Source organism: Melospiza georgiana, chromosome 4 (genome assembly GCF_028018845.1).
Source record: "Melospiza georgiana isolate bMelGeo1 chromosome 4, bMelGeo1.pri, whole genome shotgun sequence".
In the NCBI taxonomy this organism is placed as follows: Eukaryota; Metazoa; Chordata; class Aves; order Passeriformes; family Passerellidae; genus Melospiza; species Melospiza georgiana.
The window spans coordinates 68,743,118-68,756,020 of NC_080433.1; the positions used below are offsets into that span (position 1 = coordinate 68,743,118).

General features: G+C 43.4%; 2 protein-coding genes across 3 annotated transcripts in view; one reads left to right on the forward strand and one right to left on the reverse strand.

Annotated features, from left to right (window-relative positions):
• Positions 1-2,307, forward strand: part of CCDC146 (coiled-coil domain containing 146) — a 57,536-nt gene extending 55,229 nt beyond the window's left edge. The window contains exons 18-19 of the mRNA XM_058022973.1: positions 911-1,156; positions 2,085-2,307. Of these exons, the coding sequence (XP_057878956.1) occupies positions 911-1,156; positions 2,085-2,285 (447 nt within the window). The 3' untranslated portion in view covers positions 2,286-2,307. The remainder of the gene's footprint in view (positions 1-910; positions 1,157-2,084) is intronic.
• Positions 2,308-2,335: 28 nt separating this feature from the next.
• The window catches only part of GSAP (gamma-secretase activating protein), a 45,652-nt gene continuing 35,084 nt past the window's right edge, over positions 2,336-12,903 (reverse strand). For both annotated transcript variants that reach the window (XM_058022974.1, XM_058022975.1), the window contains 7 exons: positions 10,103-10,173; positions 9,437-9,531; positions 8,206-8,325; positions 6,822-6,883; positions 4,824-4,928; positions 4,580-4,673; positions 2,336-4,022 (listed from right to left, as the gene is read on the reverse strand). In XM_058022974.1, the coding sequence (XP_057878957.1) occupies positions 3,922-4,022; positions 4,580-4,673; positions 4,824-4,928; positions 6,822-6,883; positions 8,206-8,325; positions 9,437-9,531; positions 10,103-10,173 (648 nt within the window). In that variant the 3' untranslated portion in view covers positions 2,336-3,921. The remainder of the gene's footprint in view (positions 4,023-4,579; positions 4,674-4,823; positions 4,929-6,821; positions 6,884-8,205; positions 8,326-9,436; positions 9,532-10,102; positions 10,174-12,903) is intronic.

Below are 12,903 nucleotides of genomic sequence, written 5' to 3' on the forward strand. Positions count from 1 at the left end.
TTTCCAATACAGTTTTTAAAATATAATTATAGCAATTTGCTTTTATTAACTGCAAGTAATATTGTTTGGGAAAGACCAAAAATGCTTCTAGCCCCCATATTCCTAATTAAAAAGCTGCAAATTGAGCAGAGCTGAGGAAAAGACAGGAAAAAAAAAAGCTAAATAATTAATGTAAAATAAGGCCAGGGTAGAAATTTGTCTTAGACGTTAGGTTTGGCACACATGAAAGCTTAAAACAGTTTTTTATCATTTATTTTAAACACAGAGAGAAGTATCATGGTTGTTAACTGTGTTTGTGAAATGATGGCCATGGGCTAATAAGCTACTGTAAAAATGGCAGTGTGCCAAAAGTTGCATTTGCAAGTGCTCTGGCTGTCCCAGTTCCAATTAGTCATTTAAAGAGTATTAAAGCCTTTTGTTGTTTGTTTTTTTTTTTTAAATCATCTGCAGTGAAACTCAAATATTTCTGTCACATTCCTTTTCTGTTCGTCCCCCTTCCAAGGGCAATGTCACAACCCACAGCCCCTGCATCAGCATTGTCATTCAATTATCTCATAGGTATTGGGCTTATTCCAGCTTTATTATGAAGCCAATTGTGTATAAACTCAAAAAGAACTGGGATCCCAGGCCTTTGAGGGCTGGGGGAGTTTTGCTGTCCAGCTGAAAAGGTCAAGAAGCAAAAACAAATGTGCTTTTCTTTTCTTGTGCTGGAGCAAATGTGACTCCTTGAGTAGCCATTTTATTTTGTTCTAAGTGTTCACAAAAATTAAGTAATTTTCAAGAATTGAACTACTATTTAAAACCTTGTCAAGGTGGACTTATTTCCAGTGCCTAATGCTGACCCAAGTGTCAGTCCCAGTGAGTGCCTAAAGGGAAGCCCTAACTACAATGCAGCTGTTTTGCATTCCAGAGCAACGAACTGCAGAGCGACATAAATCGCAAAACCCAGCAGATAAGGGCTCTTTTTGCAGAGTTGTCCATGAAGCAAGCATTTGCCCTTAGACTCCAGCAGGAAATCAGAGACAAGGAACAATCTGTGATGACTGCTTCATGGATGATAAGCCAAGGCCTTTCCCCTCCCAAAGCAGAAACGGACGAGTGGAAGATCCTAGACAGTGAGAAGATACAAAAAGCAGAAGCTGAAGCCAGAGCTGAAGTAAGTTTTTGTCACACACTGCAAGAGCTCCAGGAGCCAGTGCAGATGATGGTACAGAAAGAAACAACTGACAACCCACTACAGTGGGTTTGTGGAGTTTTAACTCTAGTTTGGCACCACCACTTGAAGCTGGTCATTGAATCTTAAGGAGATCATATACTAAAAGCCTCACCTTTGGTTATTAAAATAGTTTGTGTGACCATGCTGTGGCTGAAGGGCAGGGCAGCCATCAGTGGAATACTGCTGTTCACAGGATTTCAAGGTAAAGCTGCAAAAGGTGGAGTGTGGGCCTCAGGAAAAGTAAGTTTAATGTCTCCTGCATACAAGATACAATGAGAATCAGATCAGAAGTAGCAAGAAATCAGATTGCTGAGCAAGATACTGAGGGTAGGCAGGGCAGCATGGCAGACAGCACTTGAAACCTCACCCTACACTTGAAACACTTGAAGCACTTAAATCTTACACTGCCTCTGTCCTAGAGATGATCAGTGATCCCAGAGCAGAGAGCTCCTACATAATAATATTTTAGAATAAGAAACTTCTGTCATAAAACTTCTCCTCATGCTGTGACTCAAGTTTCCTTTCAGTGCTGTGGATAAAGGCCCACTCTAGTAACTGTACTCAGGAACAGAATTATTCCACAGATGTTTGGTGCATAATTACTACATCTTTTACAGGTTTATCTAATCTGTTTTCTTGACAAACAACAAAAGCATGGCAGGATCAAACTGTCTATTTGAAACGACAAACTCATATCTACATGGTCAAGCCTCATGCTTTCCTTTTAATAGCCCTTCAGCTTTCCTGGTTTGCCAGGGATTAGACTAAGGGTGTTACCTCTGTCAAGGATTCTGTGCACTGGCTTGGGGCAGCACTGGAGTTTTAAAGCACACAAGCCCTGTGTGACCAAGCTGTGTTTCTCTGACAGGAGCCTCCAGAGGAGGAAGAAGTTGCACTGCCCAGCTACTACTCCACTACCCTGGAGGAGGAGGAGCAGGAGGAGCAGGAGCTGGAGCAGGAGGAGCAGCAGGAGGTGGAGGAGGAGGAGCAGGAGCTGGAGCAGGAGGAGCAGCAGGAGGAGGAGGAGGGACACTCTTCAGATCAAGTGAGCCCCGGCCAAGACATCTGAAAAAGCCTCCTGCTGAGCCATCTGAAATCTGAACAGACAACACCTGAAGTAGGAGAGACCATTACCAGCTGCTGGATCGCAAGAGTCAGCAGCATTTACACTGCACTGAACAAAGATCTGTTGGTGTTCAGCCAAATTCCATGCTGAAAATGAAGTATTTGTTCATGCCAAAAGCACAGCTCACTGGTCAGTGATCCAGAATCCTTTCTCATGGTATCCCAAATGCAATCCAGTATTTCCAAGTTTCAAGAAAAGTGAGTGATCCTCATGCTATACTTAAATTTTTTCCAGGTAAAGTTTTATTGCATCTGAAGGTATGTTAAAATACATTCGTTAAAAAGAAAAGGCTAGGAAATCTTCTCCTGTTATTAATATAGTACAAAGTGTCCATCACTTATAGCCACACACAACATGGCTTTCTTCAGTCTGGGACTGGAGTTTACACTTGCCAGAGAAATTCTAGTTATGTTAAGAAAAATGTTTTCCTTCTCACTATGCAGTCACTAAGAAAGCTAAAGCTTCACTGGTGGCAAGGACAAGGAACTGGATCTTTTTATTTCACTGGTCAGGAACAGGGAGCATCAATGGAAACCACTCAGAGAGAGGTCAGAGGTTGTTTTGAAAACCTCCCAAATGTATAAAATATTAATGAGTTTGTCTAGTTTAATAGTCTGGAATTTCGTAAAGGTTTCTTTAAAAGCCAAAAAAGGCTGCAGAAATCCTGCATGGCACAACTTGGCAATTTTCTCTGTGTAGCACATTGCTATTCCTATTTGAAATTAATGTCACAGTTCAGAACTTAAAACAAAAGAGTAAACAACATTGGCTCAGTTACATACAAGCAGAAGTTGAAAACAAAGGAAAAACAGCCTGCCTAATTTCTTTCTGAAGCTGAAGTTTGAACTGTAACACTGAAAGTTTATGTAAAACTCTCTGCAAGCCAATGTTGAGATCAATTTCTAAAGCTTTTTTCTTATACTGTTTACTTACAATATATTATACATATCTTTAAAAAACAAGAAAAAAACCCTCAAATAAACAAACAAACCCTCAACAAAATCTGTGCACAAAGTCACGTGCACTTTGAAGAGATTACATTTTGTGCTAATTACAAAACTGAAAATATTAGAATGCAGCTTCAGAAGCAGAAGTACCATAAGATAATTGATACCACCACAAGGAATGACTATCTCTTCACTCAGGCCTGACATAAAAGGTCATCTGTTATTCTTACCTGCTTTACACAATCACACCAAGAAATCCTTTTATTAATCCAAGTAAACATTTACTAGTTCTCGTAACCCTGCAACTGGACTGCCTTTTCCAGCATTGTCTTGTTAAAAGAAGTGACATTTATACCAATTTTCACAGCGTGTTTTGACACTGTTGTTCTACTTCAAAATGAACCCAGAGATATATTTCAAACCTAGGGTTATGTCAAATGCATTTCTCTAGGACTTATCTAGAAGTCAGTAATTTCAACCTCAGTTTGTTGGACCAAACACTGTTTTAGTAGCTCATGTCAGTACTGGTGACTGCCCAAAACTGCAGGTTATTTTGGAAACAACATTTCATTTAAATAAATACTTTTACAGAGGCACCACAGTTTGACAGCCTTCTTCAACAGCATGCTATTTCAGGAGTATTTGAGGCCCAGAAGTGTCATAGTGTGCTTGAGTGCTGTTTCCTCTACAAATCTTGCATTTACATGGTCTTGTTTTTCATATGGATGCACACCTAGAAAAAAATGGTTAGGAAGTATTTACAAAATTGTACATGTTCCTGCATACTTCTAGTCCTGCTGTCTATTAAACATCTTCATCTCCAATACCAAAAGATAAGGGATGTGTTTTCATGCACCCAAAATACCTACAGATTTCACTAGTGCCCTTTGGATGCTCATCCATGGCAAAAACTATCCTATTAGTGGGATGTAAGTAAATTATAACCCACACAGAGGGAAGCCTCTCTGGAGGCTGGACTTCCAAACTGGAGATCCAAACCCAGCTTGAAGCAGAGGGGCTGTGTTGGTGCTAGTCCATGAACTGGCCCAGGGCACTTGCTCACAATCTGCTGCATGGTTTAACTCTGTTTCCTCCCCAAACAGGATGATACCCATACATGGAGGCTCTTGGCCCCTGACACTTCCCTTCAGCAGAAATATGACCAAACCTATGTGTTCAGACATCACTGGGGTTTTAATAACTCAGTAATGTGAGTATAGGCAGGATACATTTGAGTGAGCATCAAAGGGTAACAATCACTGGTCTTCCAAAGTACAGAATTAACACTACCTTGATTCTCTATCTCTGCCAGCATGTTAGTCAGGTAGTTCAGTGGCAGAAACTCCACAGGGAAGGAGAGTCTCTCAGGGACAGGCCTGCTGCACTGTAAGGGAGAACATTCCGAGTTACTTCACAAAGCTGCACAGATGCACCAAGGTTTCAATGTTTCTTTAGTGGGTTACAGTCCACAGAAAGCTCATGAATATCAATACTGTCCAAGCACAAGATTTTAAAACAGGCTCTGTGCCCTTACCTGCCTGTTTCCCAGCTTCTCAAGCAAGAGTTTCACATATTTCCGTGCTATGAAATTGGCATTTATCGGATGATTCCAGTACTGGCGGACCTTTTGACCAAGAGCCTAGTAAGCAAAAAACAAACCCCAAAACCTGAGAACATAGAATGGGACAGTGGAAACTTAGAGAAAAAGGCAGGAAAAGCTGACACAAAATCCAGGCTGCAATGCAGATGTGCTTTGCTTTCAGACCCCAATGACAAGGCTAAGAGGTCATCATGTTTAGCCATGTAGCCTTCCTTTCATAGTCAGTAACTCAGAGATCACAATGTGCTCTCAAAATGTGGGAAATCAAAACCTCCTCAACTCAGTCCTCATCTCAGCTGGTCTGTCCCAGTGCCACTGCCCCACCTGACGTGTACTTAAGTATTAATTGAACTTTTATCCTTTACTGTGATTGATTTCAATGGGATAAAGTAGATGCCCCATTCCTCAAAGCTCCTTCAGGACAGGGCTTCTCAGGCTCAGTCTTAAGGAACCTTAGACAAGCAGAACAGGCAAGGAAAGATACTGGGAATGTAATTTTGGATCCCATTATTCAGGTCATCATCCTGGAAACTGATAACATTGTCTCACATTTCCAGAGCCCAGAGATTCAAAACCAGGTTTCCCAAAGCTTCCAATCCCAACCAATAAGCAAAAGAATAGGAACACACTGTGAAATTAACTCCACCTTCTGCTGTTTTCCCTGTGCAGATCTTCCCTTGCCCCTCCCCTTCAGCTGTGCTGCAATGCAGACAGCTGTTCATTTTAGTAAATGCTGTACAGTTTCATGGTGCTTAAATCCTTGCTTCTGATTAAACTGAAGTCATCCAGTACATGTAACCTGCTCAAAATAGTCCGAGTCACCCCAAAGTGACCTTTCTGTCAAACAGGCTATTCCCAGCATTTTTTCCCAAAGCTGTAAATAGATACAATAAAGCACTGACTCTACTGTGCATAGCCAGCAGTGGTTGTTCCCTCACTCTCCCAGCTCAGCCCTTCACGTCAGAGCGTGCTTGCAATGGAGTTCCCCACGCACCAGGCCCAGGGCTGGCAACTCAGGGGCCCTGTGCTGACCCCAGCTCACCAGCCCTGGCCCAAAACAAGGCACAGAGGACAAAGAACATCCTTTGAGTTCTCCTCCTCTACCCCTTCTCAAAACTGCTGCCAAATAAAGAAGCCTTTGTTGGAGGAAAATCCAAGCAGCACTTCTGGCCATTTGAACTACAAGTGACAGCAAATAATGAGCAAACAATGGGCAACTCATGTGGAAAAAAGCCTGTTCTGCAGTGAGGCATTCCCCAAGGGGGATCCCTGGTGCTCCTCTGCCTCTTGACATCTTGTGCTTCCCCTGCAGCCCTGTGCTGTGCACTAACAGCAAAACGGAAGAAGAAGAAATACATCTCCCATCCTGCTGGAACGATTTATGGAGGACCAGTAACCAACTCTTGTGGCTACACAAGTCAGCTTGGTCAGTGGGTGAGACTGTGAGGTTTAACTGAGGGGAGATCTTGTAATCCATCCCTGCCACAAAGCTGTGGTACAACACAGCTTCACAGCTTTTACTGTACCAGCTTTTGAACATATTTTTTGAAGTGTATAGAACCAGACAGAGGTCACAAGTGAGAAAGACTCCATGGATGCTGAAAAGCACACACAAAACCCCCATAAACCCCCTTTAAATAACCCTCATTGCCTTATGCACATGAGTACTCAGCAGAACAGTGTCAGTCTTGTTCAATTCTTTAGGATACTGGAGACTCTGTAAAACACTATGGACAAATCTGTAATTTAAGTTATCAGGGTAACCTACAGTCCAGGAGCAGCAGATGGGGAAACTGTGGCTGTTCTGGTTATATTTGAATCAGGCTCTAATTGAATCACAGCCAAGTCTTTCATTGGTTTTACCCTATGCACAAGCAGGAATTTCCTATCAATTCCAGAATCCAAGAAATTACATCTAAAGCCATTAGTTACCTCTGGAAGCCTCATGACAATACTAAACTTCAGCTTTTCATTCTGTTCAGTGTCATCCAGATCTATAAGCAGCAGGGAAAAAAGCAAATCAAACAAACATCACATAACAAACTTTCAGCTTTCACTGAAGACATTCTGAATAAACATCTCCTCCTTAGTGAAATGAAAATTTCAGTTTAAAGACTATTATTTACATGTTCATCATGTGTACAAATATATTTCTGCATATTTGTCCATAACTTCACCATTTTATGTAACAATTTCTACTGTAATTCAAATGCACTTTGATTAAGCGCAACTCTTCAAGTTTATAATAATTTATCAAGATCAAGCACAGATTGATACAGATACAACATCTTTTGTTGCCCCTTTTTTTGGACCACTGGGCACAGCTGGCTCACGTTCAGCCACCACTGACCAGCACCTCCTGGGCAGCTTTGCAGCCACTCTGCCCAGCCTGTGACACTGTCTGGGGTTGTTGTGACCAAAGGGCAGGATCCAGCACTTGGTCTTGTGGCTGAGAAAGCACTTGATCCCCTTGTCCAGATCATTGATAAAGACATTAAACAGCACTGGGCCCAATACTGAGTTCTGGAACCCCACTGGGGACCAGCCACCAGCTGGATGTAGCTCCAGGCCCCTCCACTCTCTGGGCCCAGCTGTCCAGCCAGCTTTATCCCAGTGAACAATGCTCCCATCCAGGCCATGACCAGCTGGTTTCTCCAGGAGAATGCTGTGGGAAATGCTGTCAAAGGCTTTGCTGAAGTCCAGGCACACAACACCCAGAGCCTTTCCCTCACCCCCTGTAGGGTCACCCAGTGACAGAAGGAGCTCAGGCTGGTCAGGCAGGACCTGCCTTTCACAAACCCCTGCTGGCTGGGTCTGACCCCTGGTAGTCCTGCACACACCATGTGATGGCACTCAGGATGATCTGCTCCACAAGCTTCCCCAGCCAGGAGGTCAGCTTGGCAGGCCTGTTCTTCTCTTTCCAAACATAAAGCAAGAGCTGAGGGCTGGGTAGCAGACCAACTTCCTCACACACAGGTGTGCACTTTGTCACAGAGTCACAGAAATTCCCCAACAAATCCTATGATGATCTTTAGTATTTGTTTTTCTAAGAAGTCTGAAGTGTAAAAACAGCAAACTTAAATTCTCTCCACACAGATATTTCTTTGTGTGCTGTGGGTAAGGGCAATCACACAGCCTGAGCCCCAGCTTTCTCCTTTCAGATAGGCAACACCCTCAGCTACAGCCCTCACTGAAACAACACTCTAAGGAGAGCTGAGAGTCCTGGGCAATAAAACCTGTGCCCAAGGGGAGGGGCTCAAAGGACAACACTGCCAGTTAGCTGGCTGTAACAAATGAAGCACCATGCTCACTGTACCTCTCAGCAATTTCCTGACACACGTTTCTGTCAGTTGCAAGATGCCATTGTCAATGTAGTGCAGGAGGGTGTGCAGAGGCAGACATCGAACACCAAGTCCCAGGTGCAGAGTGTGAAAACCTATGAAAGAGACAAACTTGTTTGGTACAATATGTAGTTTTTCCTAATTATTTAAGACTGAAATTACTCTAGCTAAAACCATTACTTCTCTTGACTTCTGATTCTTTATAGTTGGTGGGGAAATCAATTTATCAAGTCAGGTCATCTTATCTAGACATCCTTCAAGTCCTCTCAAGTACAATCTTGTCAGAAAGAAGAAAGCTAAGGGAATTGAAAACAGTCATTAAAGTCATACACTGTCCCTAAATGTCTCCAAGCTGTTGCCTTATATCTGAATTGCTCTATTCATTTGTCTTTTATCTCCCTCTCTCCTCCTAATTAATCAAAATTTGAGGTTTCACCACCATCAGGATGTTCGTGCCATGAAGACACTCCCACGGGCAGCATTAAAACTTCAGCTTTCCTTTGACTGATGATGGTCTTATCATGTAACACTAATATGTGGCAGCATTTGTGCCCACACAGACTGAGGGACAAACTCATACCAAAAGCAGTTGCAATGACCAAAGACAGATCAGGAAATAAACCCCAGGAAGATTCAAACAGAATTGGAAAGCATTAAAATATTAAGATGTCAAGACGTCTCTCCCTAATGAAAATAAAAAAGTGCTTTGAAAATGCTGTAAAGAATTACGAAGAGCTCTAGGAAATGAAAATCTACTATCAAGACCAGCTTTTCCATCAAGGCTGGAAATAATCCCTTCAGGAAAAAACTGAAAATTATTAGCAGGGCAAGACCATGAGAAAAAACACTCTATCTGCTACAGGATAGGATTTTCCCTTGTGCCTCTTGAAACTGAAGACCAGTTGACTAAATATATATATATATATATGTGAATGGAGTCTAGATCTTAGTTCTAAGATAAGACTGCACCCACACATTCCATTGGAAACATCTGTTTAGTTTTCTCTGCTTCTGATAACTATTTAGTTTTGTTTCATTTCACTTGTACAGGTTTATCAAGAGCCTTCCCCTCTCTAAGTGACTTGAATAGCTGTCAGTACTGCCAAAGCTAACTTGACACATGAGCTGCAACCTGTGCTGTGCTGTGAGGAATTTACAGCACTGCTCTCCTCACCCATGATAAAAACAGCAAAACTCAGAACTTACCAGGAGGTAAAGGCATGCACATGCCATTTGCTGCTTCCAGAATCCGACTCATGATGTGGAACACCGCAAACTCTGCTGCACTTCCTCTCTCATCACTGAGATAACAAAGTAGCAACACATTAATTGCCATGCTGGGAGCGCACTGCATGCCTGCCTTTGGGATGCAGGGCCATGGGATGCTGCCTTGTGTACTGAGGTGTCTCAGCCAGCACCAGCTGCCCAGTGTTGCAGACACACAAAGTCTCTGTGGTGTCCCCATGTCCTCCCCCACTGATGCACATTTACAAAGCTCTCAGCAGTACCTGGAATCAGCAGCAACAGGTAAAATGGTGCTGGTGTGACTGACCTGGCTTTTACAGGTGTTTAACACCCACCACCAGCTTAGGACCACTCCAAATTCAGCAAATTTGAGCTCCAGCCATAACATTGCCTGTGTGGTTAATATTCACACTGGCCTAGAGAGGCCAGCAGGAGCCTTAGGAAGAGTTAGTGACAGTAACATGACACTGACAGCAGCACAAGCACTGAAGAGTTAGTGACAGTAACATTGACACTGACAGCAGCACAAGCCCTGACTGTTCAGAGCAGTACTGCTGATGAAGACCAAAATCATTATGCCCGTATTTTAAAAGGCAGGCTGAAAACTTTAACGAATCAATTGCTTACAAGCAGAAGATACAGGAATGAAGCTGGTATCTCCTCCAAACTTCTTTCATTATTCGATGCACCAGATTCAGCTAAAACAAAAAAGAGAAGAGTGGGTGTTCCCAGGAGCCTGTATACAGCAGCCTTTTGGCCTTCATTCATTTCACACACCAGTTTATGTTAAAATCTTCTCATGGGACTCCTAATAAGTCTTCGGTTTTTTCTCTAGGGCCTTAAAAATGTAAAGTTATTAAACTTTGAATTGTAACAGAATTGCCCTATTCCAGCTGATTAAAGTGCTTCCAGCTTATCAAAGCATCATGCAAGACATACAGCAACTTAACACACTGTGCTTCTTGGAGATAACTGATCTCAGGCTCTTGCAGCAAATTCTCAAAGATCTGTTTGCCATGAAAGCAAAAACAGCATGTCCAAGTGGCTGAGCAATTGGCAAGGAACAGTCCCAAGGGCTCAGCAAAAGCAGATAATGTTAAAGACAGTGGAATGTTCTGTTTGCCAAGAAAAGTGTGCAGGAGCAATGACAGATCTAGTCCTGGAAAGGAGGAAAAATGAGACAAACAAATGCCTCTCCTCATCTATGGAGTTTCCTTTTTGTCCCCGGTGAAGTGAAACAATCCCTTGGCCCATGTTGTTGTTCTTTGTGCTCCCACACTGACATCCACCACACACAGTCAGCACATACCAAAGCCACAAGCCCTGTTCTCACTTGGGCCTTCTCAGCTCCTGCAGCTCAAAGAGAAACCACACACGGAAGAGCTGAAACAACTTCCTCATGGTTGTCATGTGCACCCAGTTCCACATCTCAGTAACACAACTGAGACACTTCCTCTGGCCTTTTATCTCTGGGCCTCAAAGCACAGCAATCAATCAATCCCAGGAAACTCAGGAAACTGGTCTGAGCCCTGCTCTGCAAAGAGGTGTCACAAGAAGTTAGGAACAATTTTCCTCCCTCCAGATGGTCAGAATCCAGGAATGCTTTTTCCCTACTCTCTTTTCTCCTCACAGGCCTTGCCCTCTCCATTGTCTGACTCATCACAGGCTCTGAGCAAGAGAGAAACAGGACACACAGGAGAGATCTGCGTGCAAAGGCCAGAACTGGAATATTGATCTTCAATAATGTTCCTGAGTGTTCCTGTGTGCCTTGGCCAGAAAACTGTACAAGGCAGCACCTTTCCCACCCACTCTGACTTGAGCCAGGCTTGCACAGCTGCCTGATGCAAAATAACTGCCCAATCCTTGCCATCTCCACACTTTCTAAATGCAATGGAAAGATCCAATTTGATCTTTCTGAAGTATAGCAAGTTTTCTAGGAAATGAGTGATTTCCAGTTTCCACAGAAGGGTCACAAGAACCACACCTGCTGCTGGAATGAATTTCATTTCTGGCCAGCATAGAGAGTGCAGCTAAGGCCTCTGCATCAGGAGCTGCAGCTGGATCTGAAGGATCAGTGTTGAAGTGAAGGCTCTTACAAGCTCCAAAATCACCAATCTGTGCAACACAAATGATTTTCAAGAGTATGCTACTCCAGAATAAGCATTTTTTGGTTAACAACACAGCAAACTGTACAGCTTTCACAGGGCACAGAAAGCTTAACAACTTCTTAAGTTACAATCATCCAAGCTCTCACAACTTACTTGCATCTTAAACACATGAATGTTTGTGTGTGACACCCACACTAACAGCACAACTCTCTTTGGAGATCAACATCTACCCTTGGCATTGTAGGAAATACATACAGAAAGATAATCCACGTCTCAATCTTTTTTTTCAGAGCATACCACACAAGATAATGTGCATGAGAGAAAGGCAGCATTATCTGTCTGATGGAAGGAGCACAGGCAGCTTCCTGTCCAAGGTTAGCAGTGGGTGGCTGGGGCAGCCAAGTTAAGAGCTGCACTCACAGCAGGGGAGGCCATTTTCCCCTGAATAACAGACACACAATGAGAAGTTTTTTGGGGCACATACATGAAGGCATTTCCCTTGGAGTGCTCTAAACTAGCAAGAGAGCACATGACCATCAGCAAGACAGCACGTGCAGGAGGGCCTTGGCTGACAGTGCTGTCACCTTGTCTTGAAACATCCACAGTTCCAGGCAACGGTGCCAAGGAAACTGAAGTTCCCCTGTAATTGGGAACTACAAGTGCTCAGCTCCCCTGGCTGTTTCTACAGGAAAGACTGTAAAGCCAAAGAAAGTCAAAGAAAAGAACCAGGAGCAAAGGAGAAAAGGAAGTGAGACAAGGTCTTGCTGTCTTTCAGATCCCCTCCTGTGCAGTAGTATGACACAGTCGTCCTCCTCACAAGGAAACTCAAATCCAAATGGTGTCTGTCTGTCTTCTGCAGCTGAGCCTACAGACATCAGGGGAAATGTGCAGCTACTGCAGGGACATGCAGAGAAATTTCAGCAGTATACTCAGGTCTGCCTGTTTCCTGTGCCACAGGCTGCCTGCTCACCCTGCCTCCCCTTCCACTTGCTGTCAGGGCAGAAAATGTCACACTGCTTCTGTAAGTTATTGCTGCTCTTTCCTGCTTCACTGAAATAAAAAGATGAGAGAAACAGCTATGGAGCAAAGCTAAGGTAAAGTGATTGCAGAGGAGAGAGAGCTTATGGACACACAACAACCACTGCAGGAAAGGTGGCACATGGACTGGGACCAGGCACAACCCAGCTCTGCAGAGCTGCTCAGCAAACAAGGAATTCCCACTGAGGTGTGTCACTCACACTTCCCCACTTCACTTCTCTGTAGACAAGAACACACAGTTCTCTGACAGCAGCCAGCCTTTGCTTGTTTTATAAGAAACTC